The 21,827-nt window shown below is 36.4% G+C and overlaps 1 protein-coding gene across 13 annotated transcripts in view; it reads right to left on the bottom strand.

Annotated features, from left to right (window-relative positions):
- SLC4A4 (solute carrier family 4 member 4) overlaps positions 1 to 21,827 on the bottom strand; it is a 499,211-nt gene that overhangs the window by 36,437 nt on the left and 440,947 nt on the right. For all 13 annotated transcript variants that reach the window (XM_032259361.1, XM_032259360.1, XM_032259371.1 and 10 more), the window contains 2 exons: positions 6,932 to 7,045; positions 4,777 to 4,938 (listed from right to left, as the gene is read on the bottom strand). In XM_032259361.1, the coding sequence (XP_032115252.1) occupies positions 4,777 to 4,938; positions 6,932 to 7,045 (276 nt within the window). The remainder of the gene's footprint in view (positions 1 to 4,776; positions 4,939 to 6,931; positions 7,046 to 21,827) is intronic.

Below are 21,827 nucleotides of genomic sequence, written 5' to 3'. Positions count from 1 at the left end.
GAGAAGTGGAGAGTTTACATGTTTTTCAGTTATCACACATCTCACACAGTGTAACAACTGAGAGCCATGGAGGCCAAAGAGAATAAAAAATTCTCCAGAATGCATTTATTGAGTCTACCATATGGAACTGGTGGGCCACATGAGAGCTGAAAAGAGGAATAAAACATGGTCCTTACCTTGAAAACATTTTGGCCCAGAAAAGGGATACAGTAGTTAAACAAAATAGATGATGTGAAAGACATACGTGACCTGTGCCACAGAGTAATACAAATATACTAAGAGCAAAAACAAGAGAAATATAAATTACATTAAAGGAGAAAGCTACACTGAGAAGTTTTTGTATTTAAATTATCTTAAAGGATGAAGAGGATTTTGAAAAATAGCAATCATTAGGAAGCAGGGAGAAGAGCTTTCTGGCTGGAATACCTAATAGAAGAAACTGTCAGTCTTAAGGAAAAATCAACTATTCATTTGGCTAGAGCACTGGCTAGCATTTGAAGAAAGCCACTTTAAATTTAGGTTGTGGTCCTCTGGCAAAGAGTCTTAAAGCCCAGGTGAGGGCAAATGGAAGTTCTCCGAGAGGTAAAGATTTAAAGGGGCAAAAGTGTGAAAGTTTAAAAACACAGGACTGACATATAAGAATAGTACTTTTTAATAAATGAATGCTTTTGGAATGAAGCAAGGAAGACTGGTTATCAACTCATGGCTAACCCTTTAGAAGAGTCTAGGCATGAAATAAAAGGACTGAGTCTAGGGTTATGAGAGTAGAAAGAAAAAATGAAAATAGGGCAAAAACAGGAATTTGGGAGTTATCAAAAAAGAACAACCTCAAATTAAGCGTTTTACCGTAAAAGATATCAGAGCAAATTGGTTGCCACAACCACCTCATATCTATTTCTAGATACCTCCCCTAAATTATTTCTCCCTCTCACACCCAATCTATAACACTCTTGAAATCACTTTTTATTGTGAGACGTATCCCTGGCTTTGCAGCCTGAAGCTCAGACTCTTCCTGCTTCTGCCAATGACTCAGGGAATAACCTTAAGGAAGTCATGACCTTGCTGACCCTGGGTTGCTTTTGAGAACTCTGCAGGGATAATGCAAGGCATAACCAGCCAAAATAATGGCCAAAGAAAGCCAAGCGTTCCTACATCAATACTGAGCTGTTCAGCAGAGTGGAAAGGTGGATCCCATCCCAAGCAGAAGGGAGAGCCAGAGCCACTTGACCGGAAGCCAAAGCAAATGCCACCCAAAAACATGCTGTTTTTAATGTCACAATGCTTCCATCTCTCTCTCTGTTTCAGGTTTCTCTTTTGAATCAATTTCCTAACAGTTAAGGCCATTTACAATTTTAGACAGAATCTCCAACGTTCACATTCCACAGCTCTCCTTTCCTAACAAAATATGAACAAAACAATTTTCAGAGTGAAAAGCCTTTGATTCATGATGAAATCTCCACTGGTATCATCGGATTTGTGACAAAAGACTGACACCCATTCCATCACCCTCATTATTCAAAAGAATGATTTCAAGTGGCAATTCTGAAGGTGATGAAAATTTATTTTTTATATATTCAACTGTTATTTTAAGAGGCAAACCCTAATAAACTTTGATTTTCTAATGTTTTCTACTGAGAATAAGGGGAATAAAGGTCTATGTTTTATCATTCCTAAACTTGTGAAATTCTAAATTTTGAATTTTATCAATAAGAAAACATAGCAAAAATTAGTAGCCATTTATTCACCTCCAAAGATACATAATAAATCTGGCCAACTGTAGATCACAATAAATAATTTCTTACAAATATTTTTCAGAATAAAAATATATTAGTTCACATCCATTTGTAGCCTTTGGTAAATTAAACCAACATCCAAAACCCTGTCAATTCAGAACATCTAAAAATACTCAAGAAGATATAGAAAATATATTTTAGAAACTGGCTTAACCACTAGAAAGGGGAACAATTGGACACAATAAAATAGCCACACGAAGAAGCAAATCCATGGAGTCAGTAAGCCCTGGAGCCTGGGACTGCCCTGAGAGAGACTGTGCCAACCCTTGGAGGCTTTGGGCCTGAATTAGAATGACCCTCTGAACTCTTCAGACTGGAGACCAATTCTCGGGCTATGTGGGAGAGGGCACAGATGGGAGATACCACCGAAAATAAAGCTAGTACACTCTAAACATGGCATGCTCAGTTGGCCAATCAGGAAAAAAAAAATATCCCACAGAGAAAGACAGTGAGAACACATGCCTCTCTTAGCCTTGCCATTGGGTATCATGCCAAAAGAAAGGAAAAGATAAAAAGAATCTCCCAGGATATTCCTAACCACAGATCTACAATTGGGTTTAGAGCTGGAATTCACATTATCTCTGTGGCCTGGAAAATCCTAAGCCAAACTTGTAGTTTAAAGTTTAAAGTCATCTGGCCTTTTATAAATTAGCCTTGGGCTTCTCCTTCCATGTGTATGTGTAGATAGATAGATATCTATAGATATAGATATTTGATTATATATATATATAATCAAAACTATATAATTACATTATAAATATAATAGATATTTGATTATATAATCAAATATATATGATTAATATATATAACTATATATATAATCAAAACTATATATATATATAAAACTATACACACACACACACACACACACACACACACATACACACACATGGAAGGAGAAGCCCAAGACTAATTTATAAAAGGCCAGATGAGGCCTTTTTTTAATATATATATAAACCACCGGGAAGCAATCACCATGATCTAGAGTATGGCAAAATTTTCAGTACAAATGTAGCACATCTTATTTTCCAAAAAAGGCTGGAAAATATCTCCTGTCTTACATCGTTTTCTACAATATGACCTCACCATTTCCCCATTAAAAGGAGGATCCCCCCTGTCGCCCCCTTGAATGGAGGCTGCCCTTGTGACTATTTTGACCTTTTGACTATGGCAAAGTAAATAAGTAAGGCGGTGTCAGTTGCAGATAAAAGGCATTAAATGGCCTAGCATCTTCCACTTCTTAATTCTTAAGTCAGCTGCTGTGTAACAAGTGCAAATAACCCAACATTACCAGAATGTGAGAAGCTCAGTGATCTTAGAATTAAGACAAGTATCTCAGAACAGTACAATATCTACCCATGGCAGGAGTGGGCATAGGGGGAAAGTCATTTTAATGTAAGTTTCCAGCTGAATTTGCAACCTTGTCTTTCATCGTAAGTGAAAAACACTTGGTTTCCTTTGGAAACACTGATTTCCTAGAGATAACTGTTCTTTAGTGAAAGTCTAGTTTCTTTTCTTTTTTTACTCCCCATATTAGATGGGAGCATACCTTACTTATTTTCATGCTTCCATGAGCTGTCTTCTATTGAAATCCAGTTATTCTTCATTCCGTCCTTCTACATCACTAAATACGCTGACCTCCAGGTCAGTTATATAATCTCCCTTATGGTTTTAGCAACTTTGCCATGATGTTCTTCTCTACCATACCTTGTGCCACTTTCCAATCATATCAATATTGAGGCAGGTGACACTTTCAGTATGCCAGACTCACATTACTCTAACTTCCAGGTTTTGATGGACATCATCTTCCATATGCTTCAGGAGCTAGCCACATGCTTTGGACCAGTTCATCACTCTCAGCTTTCTCTCCTCTCAAACTCTCAAAATCTAAACATCTCTTCTTTAACCAAAGCCTTTAATTTTCTTCTCCTGGTCTTGATATTATTGGATTTACTTTTTTCTTACCATGATCTACAGCTTTTTAAGTTCTCCCATAGTTTATCAGAATCTTCCTCATCTCTCTCATTCCTCTACTCAATGGGTTTCTATAGTCAGACAATTCTTTATATTTCCTGAATATTTTTCCTGATATACCTACTGTGCTGAACTCTATTCTTAGTAATATCCTCTCCTTCTGGGTAACAGATTCAAATGCATTTTCGTGCTTCCCTCATATAGTGGTTATGAAAAGTTAATGAGTTAATATATAATACAAAGTGCTTACAAGATTGCCTGGCTCATGGTAGCCATCCACTAAATTATAGCTCTCATTGTTGTTATTATTCATATCTCACTCCCTCAAATGATATTGTATAAATCCATCATAACTAAAAAAGTCACTAGAGCTGGAAAAACATTATATGAAGTATGAGCATTTTAGGCAGCTCTCTTTAAAGACATCCCAGACCACTATAGTTTTTTCTTTAGACTCATAACAAAGTTAATAACTTATTTTTAAAATGTGCAAAATAAAGTATTTTTCTCCATACTTTATGGTTAATAACCTACTGACACATGTATGTGAAGACAATAAACAAGAACGCACACCAGCAGCTTACAACCATGAACTATCTGAATAATCCTTAAGAATAAACTTGAGTTGATTTAAGAGAAAGCAGGTGCTCAGTATAGATTAATTAAATCTTTGATTGTCAGTGTCTTTATTGAAGATAGCTACCCCACTAAAATCAGATGTAGGATGACTGTGGCTAAATAGTAAATTATGTTTGTATTCACTCTTTCCTAGTGAAAGACATATGATTAGAAACCTTTTTTTTATTTTTCCAGATTTAAATGAGCTCTCCCTAAAGTGTTAGACTGAAGTCATGACCAATACAAGGTGATCTATGGTCCTGCTGACTCTTAAGGAACATCAGCTATAGTATAACTACCAACAAAGTTCTTTTGTTTTTTAATCAATTAGTGTTTTCAGGTACTAAAAAGAAAGTAGAAGGCAATGATAGACATTATTATGTACACTTACCTTGAGTTTATGTTCTTTCCTGTTTACAATCACAGCTGTAATTTGTTGGTCCATGAAAATCAGTATAGTGACCAACAAAGCCGGGATAGCAGCGGCAAGGCACACCCACCACGGGTTCCCTCCAAATGGTGGAACAAACCAACCTCGGTTAGGACTTGTTGGCTTGAAAAAGATAGAGAACACTTTTCAGAAAATTATCAAGTTCATATATACTATTCGGTGAAAAATCAATGGGAAGACATGCTTTATATTTGGAAAACCAACATATTGAGACATGTAAACAGCTGTGAGCTGAAGAATGAAGATATTTACCAAAACCTTCCCAAAGAATGTAATTTTTGAGGCAATTCTTTAAAGAGAGGAGAGAAAGAATATGGGCTGTTAGAAAAGAAGTGAATGGCATTTTGTGTATTTGGGATGATATAAGACAAGGACTCAAAATATAAGAAAGTGATTTAAGTTTAAAGAGCAGCCAGAAGAAAACTCCAAATGTAACATTCAGTAGAAAAGCAGCAAAAAATTACCAAACCACCATGAATTTTGTTCATGGGTTGTAGCAATTTTGTTCATGAAGTTGTTTCTACTATTGCCAAATTTTAACAGCTTCATAATATGTATAAAAAGCCACAACTTTTTTTTATAAGTGAACTAATGTAAACATTCTTGTCTATTATTTTACATGTGAAATAATGATCTATAATAATTGGGCAAATTCTAGGAAATATCACAAAACAATGGAAAAAATTGTGATTTTTGCAGTTCTTAGTCTGTTTTCCATCAGTAGATCATATGTGTCTACTACAGAAAAAAAAAAAAGGTTTTCCTATGCTTTTCCTTACTTTCAACAATGCAAATAAAAAAACTAAAATAGAACATTGTCTGTGAATTATTTTCTCCTTATTTGCTATGAAGGAAGTTTCACTTCTCTTCTGAGGATATTCCCATCAGTTGTCTCATAATTCTATCACTGAATCTGACCTCATTTTACTACAATTAGCAGATGTGAGCTTGTCAGGGAAAAAATTTTGTTTATTCATCAATGCATTTCAAATCTCCAGTTTAGAGGCTGACTCAATATTCAATAAATATTAAATCAATTGATTATTGAATTAATGAGAACTTATCTTTACTAATGAATACATGATAGCAGAGACAATTCAAAAATTATTTCTTATAACATATATATCCCTTCTTCATTAAGTAGTTAATAAACTAAAACTGCAACTAAGTTAATAACTCTTAGCAAATATATGATTTCAGTAGTGGAGAGAGTGAGGGTTGTTCTAGAAAATAGATGAAAGACTTATAATGAAAAATTAGCTAGGAATATACTTAGGAATGACTGAAATGTAAATTTTGTCCATTATCTACACATATGAATAGGTTCATAATTATTATTTCTACTTTGTAATACTTAAAATTCACATTATATATAAATATGTGTAGTAGGTAGTTTCATAGTATGAAAAGCGTATTTAAGACTAGACATCTGGGGCTTGGGTTCTAACTTCATGCCTTGACATTACTAGTTTCATAATCTTGGGCATTTTGCTTAATTCTTTGAGCTTCAATCTTAACTTTATAAAATCAGGATGATGACCAGCCTGGGCAACATAGTGAAACCTTATCTCTACAAAAAAATTAAAAAAATTAGCTGGGTGTGGTGGCATGTGTCTATAGTCCCAGCTACTTGGGAGGTTAAATGTGGGAGGATTCTTTGAGCCTGAGAGGCAGAGGTTGCAGTGAGCTGACATTGCACCATCACACTCCAGCCTAAGCAACAGAGCAAGACCCTGTCTCAAAAAAGAAAAAAAATCAGGAGGATGATAGCTACATTACATACTTCTCAAAGTTATTATATAGATCAAGGTAATAAGGTATATAAAAATATTTCAGATATTTTAAAAATATTCTAAAACTATAAGGCAGAGTTTGTAATAGTATTATCAGTTGTGTTAAATAAAAAACCTAGTCTTGACATTTAATTGCAGTGAAGAAATTAAATTACATGTATATGTGAGCCTAAAAGGGACTGATTTTGAAAAAAAAAAAAATGAATCATTGTGCAAAATTAACTAAAAGAGACACACAATAAACTAGGGAGAAAGAAAGAAAAAGAGTTCCAGGAATAACCAAAAGATAGACATTCACCTACCTTGAACTCGCTTGGCACAATCAGTTTTGGAGTGTCCACACCCACCAGGGCATCTATTACACAAAAGATGAGAATGGACAAGATAATGGCAAAATCACTGATCAGTTTTCTTGCCTGGAAAAAATAAACAAGAAACCAGGAAGCATTTAGTACCAGATACATATATTTGTCTATGTTTGAACTGAATGAAGAAATCTATATTTGCTAATAGTTTATAACAGCTTCATCAACCAATTGAAGGAGGTATCAGAGTACAGAAAGATTATTTTTTAAATTGTTTTTGTAGTAGTATATCACCTGGCTAGACATAATCTAATCCCAAAGAACAGGTTGAGGTGTGTGTGTGTGTGTGTGAGTGTGTGTGTGAGAGTGTGTGTGTGTGTGTGAGTGTCTGTGCAGGGAGGGCAATCACATAGAACATATCCCTGAAATGCTGTATAAACTCCTCCTGCTTGCAGCATGAAGGTCACCTGGACAAGAGTGAAAACTAAGTGCATCTTATAAAAATCTGCACAACATAGAAATTCTGTTTATTATTTGGGAGGCAGCACTGTGGGTACAGAGTACAACAAATCTCATAAAATAGGCTGAAAACACCAAGAATCTAGCATGGGGGGGCTTAGAAGTTCCTGTCCCTGGGTGAAGTAAATATCAAGACATCAGAGTAATGTCAAGTAATGAAAGATGAAAATGTGATGGCTGCACTAGCTTTGTCAAATAAAATATTTCTCAATCCCGGTTAGTTGTCACTGTGGGACAGCTCTTCTCCACCACTTCTGCATGTGACTGCCATTATCTGATAACCCTCCAAATTCCTAAGAACCTCCCTCTGGTCAGGACAAGGTCTGAGCTTTAAAGAATACAGCATTAAACTAAGATCATTCCCATAAAGTGGGTGAATATTGGTCATTTGCAAGTTGGTAAGGGGAGCATAGTACCACTTGGTTGCTCGAGGTTGCTCTGTAGTCTCTAGTAGCACTAATGAGGATTAAGTGCATTACTGGAGCACAGATATCTGAGCTTCCCATCTGGTGGATACACATGTTAGCACATAATTTAATCATTCAACAAAAATTTACTCAGTTCCTAACACTTTTCTTGGTGCTAAGGATACCACAGTAAATAAAACAGATACAATCCATGTCTTTATGAAGCTCATGCCAAGTTATAAACAAGGAAGCCTGCTCCTAAATAAAACTACGGTTGATTCAGAGGTTATGAAGATATCTCAGGATGAGCAGTCAGTTTCTGATGCTGCTGGATGAAGGGAGATCAGTGATGGGCTGAGTGGATGCATAGTTCTGAAGATAAAGGATTTCTTGAAAGAGAATGATATCACTGCAGCCAGGCAGTCAATAGAAACTAAAATGAGGAATAAAAATTGCTTGGCAGGGTGTGTGTGGTAAAGGCCCTAATGTTCAACGCTTGACCTTTATCAGGTGTCAATAGCTTGATACTAACTGGCTGCCGGATCAAAGTTGTTCCTTTTGGCCAGTAGTTCCTTTATTTCTTGGAGGGTTAGATTATGCTAGGTTTTGCTTTCTTGAAAAGTACACATTGAGGAACAGAAGGAGAGACTTTTATGGGCAAGTTAATATCAATTATACACAATAATTTTAAGAACCAATAGATGGCACAAATCAATATGGGTGGGCAATATAGTACAGCAGTTAGGAGCATAATTCATATTGGAACTTCTGCACCATTATTTCCTATTTGTAAAAACCCTTTCTTAGTTTCTATTACTTCATCTGCAAAACATAGCCAAAATAATCCCTATAACTTCATTGGTTTGTTATCAGAATTAAATAAAGTCATGAAAGTGTTTAACAATACTGCCTAGAACATAATACATTCTCCTAATATGTTAATTATTGTTATTTAAAGTTCCAGAAGCTCTCTTGGCTGCAGAGACCACTGGAATAACTAAATGATCTACTGTAAGGAGGTCTTTGAAATGAAACTTGAAATCCAAGAAGCAAAAAATAAAAGGCCATTAATAACATGAGACTGCCACTCAGAGCTAATTTTGGTTTGAAGTATCTGGAATCTCACACAAAAAAGGATGTTTCTCAGGGGTTCTATACTGGAGGAAACTCATTTATTAAGTTTTGTGCAAATAGTGTTGATGCTGGCAGTTCAGAGTGGTCTGGCAAAAGATGGTCCCATGAAGCAGTTCAGGAGTATGTCAGGAAGTTACAACCACCCCTCTAAACCGGTAGGTCATAAATCACTGGAGGACCAGAGGTCATTGCAAAGGCAAAGAGGGAGTTAGTTCTTATTTATCAACCCTACAATCCTCACCTAGAAAATACAACTGGTAGGCAACACAGATGTCCTAAGTTGTTTTAAAGAGAAATAGTTATTTAAAAGGCAGATAGCTTTCCTTCCTTTTTTTTTTTTTAATAAACAGGAGAAGGGAGGCCAGGTGCGGTGGCTCATGCCTATAATCCCAGCACTTTGGGAGGCTGAGGCAGGCAGATCACCTGAGGTCAGGAGTTCAAGGCCAGCCTGACCAGTATGGAGAAACCCCATCTCTACTAAAAAATACAAAATTAGCCAGGCATGGTGGTACATGTCTGTAATCCCAGCTACTTGGGAGGCTGAGGCAAGAGAATCACTTGAACATGGGAGGTGGAGGATGCTGTTAGCCGAGATCGTGCCATTGCACTCCAGCCTGGGAAACAAGAGTGAAACTCCATCTCAAAAAATAAAATAAAATAAGAAATTAAATTTTGAAAAAAAAAGAAGGGAAATAGTAGAAAACAAATTCAAACTGCAATTCTTTGGTAGAAATTCCCATATACCTATACCTCTAGCCCCAGTGAAGGACAGACCTGCTTGACCAAGATCACTACCAGGCACCTGGGCAATTCTGCTTCTTTAGTTGGTAGAAGAGGCAATCTCAGCCTTCCATATATTAGACACCCTGCAAAACCTATATGGCAAACTGAACCTCATCATTGAGGGCCCACATATGGGGCTCCTAATCTGGCTGCACTACTCCAAGAGATAGTGAGATCAAGGCACATGATTCCAAGTACCAACAAAGAGAAAGTTCCCTGGAAGATCTATATTGCTTTAAGAAATTATTTAAGGTATAGTAATGTTGAAAGAAAAACAATGATTTTTTTTCAGACAAATATATCAGCTGTATTTTAATTTGGATGTTGGTTACACAAATGTATAATCTATGAATTTTACTATGTAAATTAAAGCTCAATTTTAAATATACTGCAACACCCCCAAAAATCCCAGAACTTCCAAATCCAAATTAGGGTTGTCTTTCAAATTATTCTCTTTGGGAAGCTATTTATTTATTTTAATGGTGTTGCTATTGTTCCAAAGATTAAAAAGTCCTTTTATAGTTTTAGTACTGAGCAAAGACTCACATTATCCACATTAACTATCACATGTATGAAAGATACACAATCCTATCTTCTTTGAAGTGTAATCTTTTTTGTTTCAAAATTAATGTGTTCACTGTAGAATATTTAGAAAAAATAGGTAAGAAAATATTTTTAATGAACTATGTAGGAATACACTGTAACATTTGTAAATACATCCTTTTCTACACATTTATGTCCATATATATGTGTACATATAGAATTTTTCACATACTGTTTGATATTTTGCTTTTTCTACTCTTATTCTATTTCATTTGATATTTTCTATAATAGTATACAATATTGACTCTACAGTATTATGCTAAATGGTTATCCTAAAATCTACTTTTCTAATGCTCTACTGTTTAGAATGCTTTTAACTTTTCACTATAATGAACAATATCATAAAAAAATCTTTGCACATATATAAGACTGTTACCTTTGAATAAATTCCTGTCAGAAGAATTACTGTATCAATTTCTATATAAAAATTTAAGTCTTTTGGTATGTAATGCCAAATTATCTTCTTGAACGTTACACTGATTTTTCCAATTTTCATTCTACTCAACAATACACAAATTACTGCAGATATTTTGTAAAGTTAAATCCGTTCAAAGCAAGAGAAATTTGTCACCACTGAGGATATTCAAAAGAACATAAAATTGTCAAATCTCCTAAAATTTCATTTCTGTAGCTTAATGAAGCAACTGAATTTCTTAAGCCATTCTGAACTCTCATATTTAATACACAGCCTATATGGATATATCACCCTCTAAAGATGGTATTAACATGTACTCTCAAAAGTATCTCTTTAAACTTCATAAACCACATATTACATGGATAGAGAGTAAATGCAGAATTATCAGTGGATATGGAGTCAACTCTGATAGCAGGATATGTGTATGGAAATAATTCATTAAAAATCACAGCCAGGGTGATATATCCTGTATAATATACACACTTCTATTTCCACTTCCTTATCCTTAAATTGTACAATATTAGTTTAGTTACAGCACAAATCACTGCTGGAGAGTGTTTATTATTAAGATATTCATTTCTGAGATCTTGGATCCAGTTTAAACTTCATAGTCAAGGAAATTGATTTTTCCCAGATCATTGCTGTATTCAACTCTAAATCCCCTAATTAGAGAAGACAGGTAGGGGTGCTATTTTAGCAGATTATTCATGTCTTACCCTATACTAAAATGAAACTTTAATTTGAGCTAGGCAAAACTGACATAGAAGTAGAAAGTGCCCTAAAAATGTCTAGCAATGAGTACATACAGTCTACTAGATACACTCTGGAGTCTGTAAATGAGACTTCTCAGTCTGACTTTAAGGAGACAGGAACTGCTCTCTTTGGGCCCTTCTCACAGTTTTAAACACATTTAGAAAGAGACACCTATGTGATTTTCTTTCATCATTTGTTTTCCCTTTCATTTCATCAAACTTGGTCTCTTTCAAAAACTCAAAAAACATCCTGTTATGTAGGTCAATCTATCAATAAAGATATCAAATTAGAAAGACACAGTTTCTAATTCTCTACTATTAACAGCTATTACTGGTAATGGTTAAAAGTAGAAGTGTCAAAGTTTTCCTGAGAAAACCTGTTCCCTCAAGATTTCATGCCCAAACCTGTGGATTCAGAGGCCTCAAATCTAGCTTGAACAAACATCATAAATTGTGGTTGTCCATCCAAATCAAATGTTAAGTCTCTCCAGGCTCAAACTTCAATATCTTAGGAATATAAATTATCACAATCTAAGAGAACACAAATTAAGATAATTAATAGATAGCAAGTGCTTGCCATTAAATATTTTAAATAATATATAGATATGCTACAAAACTCCTACCTCAATTTATGAAAGACAGAAGGAAAAGCATGCCTCAATTAAGACTGTACTGCCTTTTTTATCAGACCAGTTTTGAACTCTTTAATTTTTGTTTACTGTTTTTAATTATAAAAATGAAGAGAAGAAAAATATTTCTGTCCTCTGCAGGATTAATTAGACAGTATCTCAATTAATCTAATAAGAAGCCAGCAGCTTAAATATTTAAACTACCAAAGCAAAGAAGAAATTAAGTGGATGGGAAAGGAAATCCAAATAAACATATGCTGTCCTCCCCTTCTTTGGAAAAACAACCTAATAAATCTGTTATAAACATAATATTCATGAAAGATGATACTATATTAATTATTGAGAGAGTCATAATCGTACAGACACCAACAGTGAGAAGCTAGTTAATTTACAGGGGAAAAATGAATTGGGTTTTTTGGAAAGCCCAGAGGACATTTGGTTTTCACTTTGCAAGGGCTACAGCTGCTCCTGAATTAACTAGATGGAAAAAGCCATGCATCTACAGAGCAGTTCTCAATGGATAGGGCTGTTATAAAGAGGAAAGGACAGCAGCAGGCATCCTGTGAGCTCTCAATACATTGTAACTCATGATGTCAGTTCCTCTAGTGATCGTGGTGCTTGGAAAATGCTAAACACAGTGTAAAAAACCATTTATTCTAGATGAAAAACAAATTATGCCAGACAATTATGGGTCTTTCAGTAATCACAAAAAGGCATCAAAATAACCTACAAATTTTGGAATTTTATTCCCAGTAACCAAAGCTATAAAGCACTGTAAAAAAAGAACATTAATAGTAGTCATGGCAATAATCATAGTTCACTGTATTTTGATTCAGTAATATCCACTATAATCAGAATTTAATAAAAGGAAAGTCTGATTTTGACTCTAAGATTTTAGTGCCATAAGTTCTAAGTCAAAGAGACTTGGGGAGCAAAAAAGAGAGATGAACTGGAGAATTTGTCTGCATAGGGCTTGGAGCTTGATAATGGGAAGTCTATCGGAAGGAGAGTAAGCCTAGTGAAGTGGTTCAGAAAAGATACTAAGGAGACTTTTGCAATCACTAAAAGACGTTTACTTCCGTTATGTCTCAAAACTAGGCAGTAGAACAAGAAACACAATGTGTGTAGACCAGAAGCAAATGATCAAACCACATGGAAAATACTATGTCCCAATCAGGTTACTATCTTCTAAATTAAAACTTAAAATCTGGAGCTAATATAGAAAAGGGCAGCTGGAGGATTTGGGAATATGGAAAACACATCACAAGAAGAATGATGGCATGCCTAAAGAAGTTGTAGGGAGAATTTGTCTTCAAATATGTGAAGTCTATCTCAGGAATTAGAAATTAACCAGTTCTATGTAGCTCCAGATGGCAAGTGCAGACCCTGTGGACAGAGGCTATGGAAAGGCAGATTTTTATTTCTATCAAGAATGCCTGCAGGATACTAGGATCCTGTTCTAGGAAGCATTTAAGCAGATGAAGAAGATAAAGACCACATGTCAGAGATGATGTTACACTAGATAGTGTTCAAAGTGCTAACACTAAAATTCATTAAGATCCAATTATTAAAATTGCTTGACCATCTAATAGAGTCTTCTTAGATATAACTCAAATAAATCAATATAATAAAGTGATCCAGGGCCTAAAAGATGGTTTTCTAATTTACATTAATATACAATAAAAGTTTTAAACGTGTAATTAGTTAAGTTATCTGTATAAATTAGACAACCCCAAAATGTAATAAGAGACCATTATGTGTTAGTGCAGGGATTTCAATGTTGTTGACTTTTCTATGATGAATAAATAAGCTGAAAGTGCTCAGGACCAAGAGGTTATCATGGTTAAAATTATTATTTCTAACCATAGACTGCCTCTTTGCAACAATAAAAGCTTTCTCAAAATGTCTTGGCCAATCACTGCTCCCAAAAGTGATTGGCCAAAAAAAAAAATAGGTTTTTCTTAGGGCTCAATTCAGGTTGATTGTATTTTTATTTTTGGTCATATGTCTGTAAGAACTGAAGTATTTGTATAGTCTTTGTTAAATGTTTAACAGATTAAGTTGTGTTTATAACCAAATATCCTTTTGTCATTCTTAACAAAATAAGTATAAAAACAAATTTGGATTAAAAATTTGACTTCAAAAATTACTTTCCTTGATATAAAATACTTCAAGAATCTGGAGATCTGATTCTTCTTTAGTGACAGCAAAGTCGTTTGCTTTGCTGTCACTAAAGAAGACAAACACTACCCAAGACTACGTGAGACATATAATAGAGGCCCATTATTTCTTACTCATATTTTAACATATTGTTTTAGTTTAACAGGTTTTACCATTCACCAAGATAATTTCTGAGAGAAAAAGAAACCAGAATGGGGATGTCTCCTGATTCTTGTTAAGGGCTGCTTATAAACTAAAGCATCCAATTTTAATAGAATGACCATAGACCAAAATGTCAACAAAAAAATCATGGTTCTAGAATATCGCTACTTATATAATTCTAGACTTTCCTGTGTTTCATGCCAACAAAAACTAAATGCATCACCCAAATAAAATGTTCCTCATGTTTTCATTAGTTTCTGAAGCCCCACTCTTCAAAGAAAATTCTGCATTATCTAAATACAGCATAGAAGTTGTTATAGCTATTGATGCTACCTGGAATTAAGTGATTTTATTTATATTTAAATAAATGAACCAGGAAGTATATTAAAAACACCTCATGATTACACCAATTCAACTGAGGGTTAAAATTAATGCATATTCTAAGGAGGAAAATTAGAAAATCAAGCAATTCTTTAAGAATGGCATTCTTGGGCCTATTACGTATGCCAGTCACATTGAATGTGACTATATCAACGTACCAATAATTTTGCCTAATTCATGGGGGTTCTGGGGCTTTCTGATTTCTACTAATCCTAATACTGCTCTGTTTTTAAGCTATGGTTTTCATTTTGCCACCACAAATCTATGGCTTTCTGATTTCTATTAACCCCAAACCTGCACTATTTTTAAGCTATGGTTTCATTTTGCCACCACATATGCACATAAGGTGTGTGATGGCATCTTTGTTATTTGTTTATGATCATTTGTTGGTGTGGGACTCTGGAAGAACATTTCATGTTAATGCCCTGAGTCATCTGCCACAGAAAATCACAGATTATGCTGTGATATTCCTAATGGAAGTTTTGATGCTGAAAGACTTTGACTAAAGACTCGAGGCTGATATAACAGACCAGTCACAGTGTGGGATAACAGATTGATACACCCCTTTACAAAGAATGGTGAACACAAAAAAGACTGTCAATGGAGTACTGGTATTTGACGCACGTTCCACCCAGCATTAGGGCTTTGCAGAAGTGTCTGATATACAAATTAAATGCCTGATAGACAGGTTAGCAAAGGTAATCTGTTTCATTTTAAGTGCTCATACTCATGGATTGCTAGTGGCTCTTTGAGGGATGGAAAGAGTGGGTTGACCATGGCCTCAGCAAAGGTAATGAGAGCCAGAATGAGGTATTGAAAAGTGTAAAGGAGAAAGAATGTAGTGGAATAAGCTTATCACAAAAGGAGTGTGGCAAGTTTAATTTGATAAAGAAAAACCTGGAGTGCCACATGCAATGGATATCTTTATTTAACACACCAGATTCATTCTCTATCCCCCTCTACCACACTCTCTGCCTTCGGAAGTTAACCTGTGTGGTCGACTATGGGCTCCCCAGTCTTATTCTCTGGGATATCACACCTTCTTCTGTGGTTTCCATATACCCTAACTTCACCTTCATAAATAATGCCTTTATTAAATCTTCAAATTATCTTAATTTGAGCATACCATTTGCTTCCTGCTGGGATCTTGACCCATACACCAAATATGACTTTAAAATTTTGATCACATTAGGTGTGATAGCTAACATCTGTAATCCCACTGCTTTGAGAAGCTGAGACAGAAGGACTGTTTGAGCCCAGGAGTTGAAGATCAGCCTGGGGAACAGAGTGACACCCCATCTCTACAAAAATAAAAATAAAAAATTTTCCATGCATGGTGGAATGTGACCGTAGTCCCAGCTATTCAGAAGACAGGAGAGAGGATCGCTTGAGCCAACATGGTTGAGGCTGCAGTAAGCCATGATTATTCCACTGTACCCTGGCTTGAGTGACTGAACTAGACCACATCTTATTTAAAAAAAAAAAAAAAAAAAAGAGAATAAAAAAGATTTTGATCTTGGGTGGCTCTAAGGATAGGTGATGTTATTAGCTGAGATAAGGAATATAAGGAACCAGATGCAGTGGCTCATGCTGGTCTATAAATAATGCCTTTATTAAATCCTCAAATTATCTTAACTTGAGCATACCCTTTGCTTCCTGATGGAATTCTGACTCATAGACCAAATATGACTTTAAAAGTTTGATCAAACCAGGTGTGGTGGCTTATGCCTATAATCCCACCACTTTAGGAGGCTGAGTTGGGAGGATCACTTGAGGCCAGGAGTTCTGAGGTGGGAGAATCACTTGAGGCCAGGAGTTTGAGATCAATCTGGGCAACACAGTGAAATCCTTTCTCTCCCCCACCCTCTAGAATACAGAGAGATGAGTAAATTCAATTTTGACAAGAAAGCCAACGATGTTTTGAATTTGTCTTTGCTACATGACAATTGTGAATCATCCACAAAGAGAGACTGGCAGACATGGTATGATAGAGATAATTATATTTTGCAAACTTATAAGGTTTAATTATTGCTATAAGCCTAGAATAGTATAGGAAATGTAATTCATTTAGGAAATGGAGCCAGAAAATTCTTTAAATTAATAAAAGTACTAGAGATCTAAAGGCTGTTGTCACCTAGCCAAGCTTTCCCTTTATAGGTGAGGTAACTGAAATTTGTAGTTGGCTATCAAAGAGCACATTGTTAGTTAATGGTAGTGCTGACACTAGAATCTACAGTTCCTGGGTTCCTACACATTGTGCTCTTCCCATAGAATGCAACACTAATCTGTACTTGACTGGTTTCTACTACTTAACAAGTATTGGGTACTTAGTCTCTATCCAACCTTGTGACAGTTGATCTGACTAATAAAAGAGAAGTATAACTGTTTTAAACTAGTTTACAGTTTTAACTAATGACTCATATAAATGTTTAAAATGAAAGAAAAAAAGAGAAATGACTGTGTGAACTAAAGGAAAATAAGACATTTTTCATGGCAAGAACATTGTCATTCAGCATTAGCATTTTGAGTTTTTAAAGGTTTCATGTGAATTGTCAGTACAAGGAAGGAACTAAAAATAGCCTCGATTGTTTCCACAGCTATAAAAGCCTGTCTTATGTATAGCGTTTAAGCATATGTTTTAATTATAAAACATTATATAAGAATATATATATGACTGTACACACCTGTCTGCACCTACCTATAGAAACCATATTTCAAAATGACAGCTTAAATTAAAACATATTTTGGCAAATGAGACATAAAAATGATGTTCTCAGCCAGGCGCAGTGGCTCGCACCTGTAATCCCAGCACTTTCAGAGGCCGAGCCAGACAGATCACCTGAAGTCAGGAGTTCAAAACCAGCCTGGCAAACATGGTGAAATGCATTCTCTACTAAAAAATATACAAAAATTAGCTGGGCATGGTGGTGTACACCTGTAATCCCAGCTACTCAGGAGACTGAGGCAGGAGAATCACTTGAACCCAGGACATGGAGGTTGCAGTGAACCGAGGTCGTGCAACTGCACTCCAGCCTGGGCAACAAAGCAAAACTCTGTCAAAAAAAAAAATGATGTTCTTATTATTCATTTATGTATACATATGCATTCAGGTATATAGTATTACTTAGCTGTAAATGTGAAGTGAGTTAGAGTATAAGGGGAGATGACAGACTAAAAGCCTACACAGTTACACACTGATCTTTACAAATCACACATACTTTCTCCTCTCTGTGTACCTTATAATTTGGTATATACTATTCTAAATGATGCTGAGATCCTTCTTTAAAAGAACTGTTACTAGAATGCTATCATTATTCTATTTTTGCATCGTCATGACATTCTTTGCAGTATTCATCAATGACTGAGAAATTACCTGCTTAGGCTCTTATGAGGGGAGAATTTCTTTAAGTCTGAAGAGTTATACTCAATTTGGGTGTTACCGCCAGAAGGAAAAGGTTTTGCACACATAGAAAGTAAAATGACCATTCTATTTAGTCTGGGAAGTGATATCAGCAAGATGGCAGACTAAGACTTTCCAATGGTCATTCCCCTGTAGAAACATCAATTTGAACAACTAGCCAGTGATTAAAATACTTTCACAAGAGCTGAAGAGGAAAACCCTCTGTTTAGGAGAAGAAGAGGGAAATGAGTACCAGTCTTCGCCTTGGACACCAAAAGGCCTGCCCCAGTAAAACCAAATGAGAAGGAGGCCCCCACAACCCCAGACTCTAAAATCAACCACAGACTGATCCGGGCTGCCCCCACACGAGGCTGGCTCAGCAGTCCCATGCTCCTGGCCTGCCCTGGGGACTTGGTGTCTGAGCCCAACCCACTGCCAGACGAAACCCAGTGGCCCTAGGCTCCAGATGAGCCCCAGGGCCAGGGTAGCCCCAGGAACAATAGGCTCTGAGCACCCCCAGCACCAGGTTAGATGCTATGGCCTTAGTCATCAGGTCAGTACCTGCAGACTCAGCCTCCAAACCAGTCCCTGCCAATACAGGCTCCAGGCCTGTCCAGAATCAATCAGTCCCTATGGCCTCAGGCTCCAGGCCCACCCTAGGTTCCAGACCAGCCCAGAGCCAGGTCAGCCCAGACAGCCCCAGACTTCAGGCCTGCTACGGAACCATGCCGGCACCCCTGGCCTTAGGCACTAGGTAAGTACCATGCATACAGGCTCCAGGCTTGCCCAATACCAGGTCAGTCCCTGTGGCTCCACCCTCCAGACTGGACCCTTAAGCCCCACAGTCCAGCAGATCTAGGATCCAGGCACACTTTAGCAGACCCATGTTTCAGGACAGGCCCTGTGGTTGCATGACCCACAACAGCCCTCACAGACCTAGTCTCCAGGCAAGCACCCATATAGCCAGTTTTCAGGCTGGTCCCCGTAGCCACAGCCATCAGACCAGCCACTTTGGCTTTGGGCATTAGGCCAGCATCTGTGATCCCAGACTCTAACATCTGCCCCAGCACCAAGCCAACCCCAGGCTCTCGGCTGGTACCCATAGAGCCAGGCTCTAGTAGACACAGGGTCCAGGCCCACCTCACTAGACCCTGGAGCCATAAAGGCTCCTATGAACCAAGGCTCCTGGACCATTCCTACAGACTCAAGTTCTAAGACAGTGCCCATGGACCCAGGCCGCAGGCCTTGACTCAAGGACTGAGGCTCCAGTCCCCAAACTATGGACCCAGGTGCCAGGAGCACTCACCTGTTTACATAAGAAGCAAGTCAGCCTGCCTGGGAAGTCCTGCAGCAAGCCTGCCTATAGACCACACGAGAACACCTGCTAGAGTCTCTAGGCGGGCTGGTAGGTGAAAAACTTTTCTAGACAACGACATTCTGCAAAGACTAAAATTTGTCTCTACTTCTTCAAATGCAAAGAAACAAATTAATAGCCACAAGACCAAGAACAATTAAGGAAACGTGAAACCACTAAAAGAAAAAATAAAGCCCCAGTAATCATCCCTAAAAAATACAGATATATGAACTATCAAAGCATTCAAAATAATTATTTTAAGGAAGCCCAGCAAACTTTTAAAAAGACAGGATGCTACAAAATCAGGAAAACAATCAATGACCAAAACTAGAAATTTAACAAAGATTGAAACTACTTACATTCAAATATTTATAAAATTATCTTAAAAAAAAACACAAAGAAATTCTAGAGCTGAAAAACATAATGAAGAAAATTTAAAAATGCAATAAAGAGCATCAACAGCAGAATTGATCAAGCAGAAGAATCTGTGAACTTAAAGATAGGTTATTTGAAAATACAGTCAGTAGAGAAAAAAACAATGAAAAGAATAAAGGAAGTTTATATGATCTATGTGAGAGGATCAAAAGAACAAATATTCAAGTTATAGGAGATCAAGAAGAAAAAGAGAGGGACAAAGAGTACAAAGTTTATTTAATATTTCAAACCTAGGGAAAATATTTCAAACTTAGGGAAATATAAATATCTAGCTATAGGAAGTTCAAAGGTTTTCAATCAGATTTGACATAAAAATAGTATATCGAGATATAATCAAGTTGTCAAAAAAACAAACACAGAGAGAAAATCTTGAAAGCAGCAAGAGAAGCAAATCACGTATGCTTCCAGTATGAGTTCCAATAATACTAGCAGCATATTTTATAGCAAAAGCCTTACGACCCAGGAGCAATTGGAATGATATATTCAAAATGCTGAAGAAGGATTCTGATGCAAGATGGCTGACTACAGACACCTACTCTTTCCAGAAAGAAGAACCAAAGTTATGAATAGATAAATACACCTCGAATAGAACACATAGGAGAGAACACAAGAGTCTAAGAGTGAACTCACATGAGGCACAGAAAGAGAAGGAAGCAAGTGGCCAGGGAGGCTGGGGGGTTCCCTATTACAGGGAAAGGAAAATTAATAGAACTTCAGTGGTTCTCATCCCTTACACAGTCTGCTGCAATCTAAACTACAGAAGAGCTCCTCTACCCACACAAACATAGATATTAGCAAGGGTGGTGGTTTAGAAACCCAGTGAGGGCATTACACCAGACTGGGAATCTGCACTGGGTCACTCACACCCCCATAAGACCTGAGCAGCTGTGGCAGGGCACCATTTTGGGAGCACAGTCATCACTGGTAAAGCAATTACACAAAGGAATAAGAAAAAGGACTCAAACGGTACCACTAACAGTAATCCCCCAAACCACAAATAATGAGAGAAAAAAAAAGGAAGAAAGAATATACCAGACAACCAGAAAACTATTAGTAATATGACAGAAACAAAGCCTCACATATCGCTAATAACTCTGAATATTAACAGATTAAATTCTACACTTAAAAGATACAGAACTGCTGACACTGAATTTACAAAAGTAGCATCTAACTATATGCTACTTATAAGAAACTCACCTTACCAATAAGGACATATATAGACTGAAAGTAAAGGGATGGAAAAAGATATTCCATGCAAATGAAAACCAGAAGGGGGCAGGAGTAGCTATAATTATATAAGATAAAACAGACTTTGAGTCAAGAACATTAAAAAAATGTAATTACCTATGAAATAAAGTAATTAATCTAGCAAGAGGATATAACAATTCTAAAAATATATGCACCCAACAATGGAGCACCCAGATTCATAAAGCAAATATTACTAGATCTGAAGAAACAGAATGTGATACAATAACAGTAAAAGACTTTAACACCCCACTGTCAGCATTAAATAGATCATCTAGATAAAAAAAAAAATCAAAAAAGAGACACTGATTTAAACTGAACTTTAGACCAAATGGACCTAACAGACATTTACAGAACATTCTACCTAATGACTGCACAATACACATTTCTTTCAACAGCACATGAAACATTATCCAAGACTAACCATATGTTAGGCCACCAAAGAATTCCTAAAAACTTTCACAAAATGAAAATCATATCAAGTATCTTGTCAGACCACAATGTAATTAGAAAT

Source organism: Sapajus apella, unplaced genomic scaffold (genome assembly GCF_009761245.1).
Source record: "Sapajus apella isolate SASKATOON/1434 unplaced genomic scaffold, GSC_monkey_1.0 scaffold108, whole genome shotgun sequence".
Lineage (NCBI taxonomy): Eukaryota > Metazoa > Chordata > Mammalia > Primates > Cebidae > Sapajus > Sapajus apella.
This window is presented reverse-complemented; position numbering and strand designations above follow the sequence as displayed.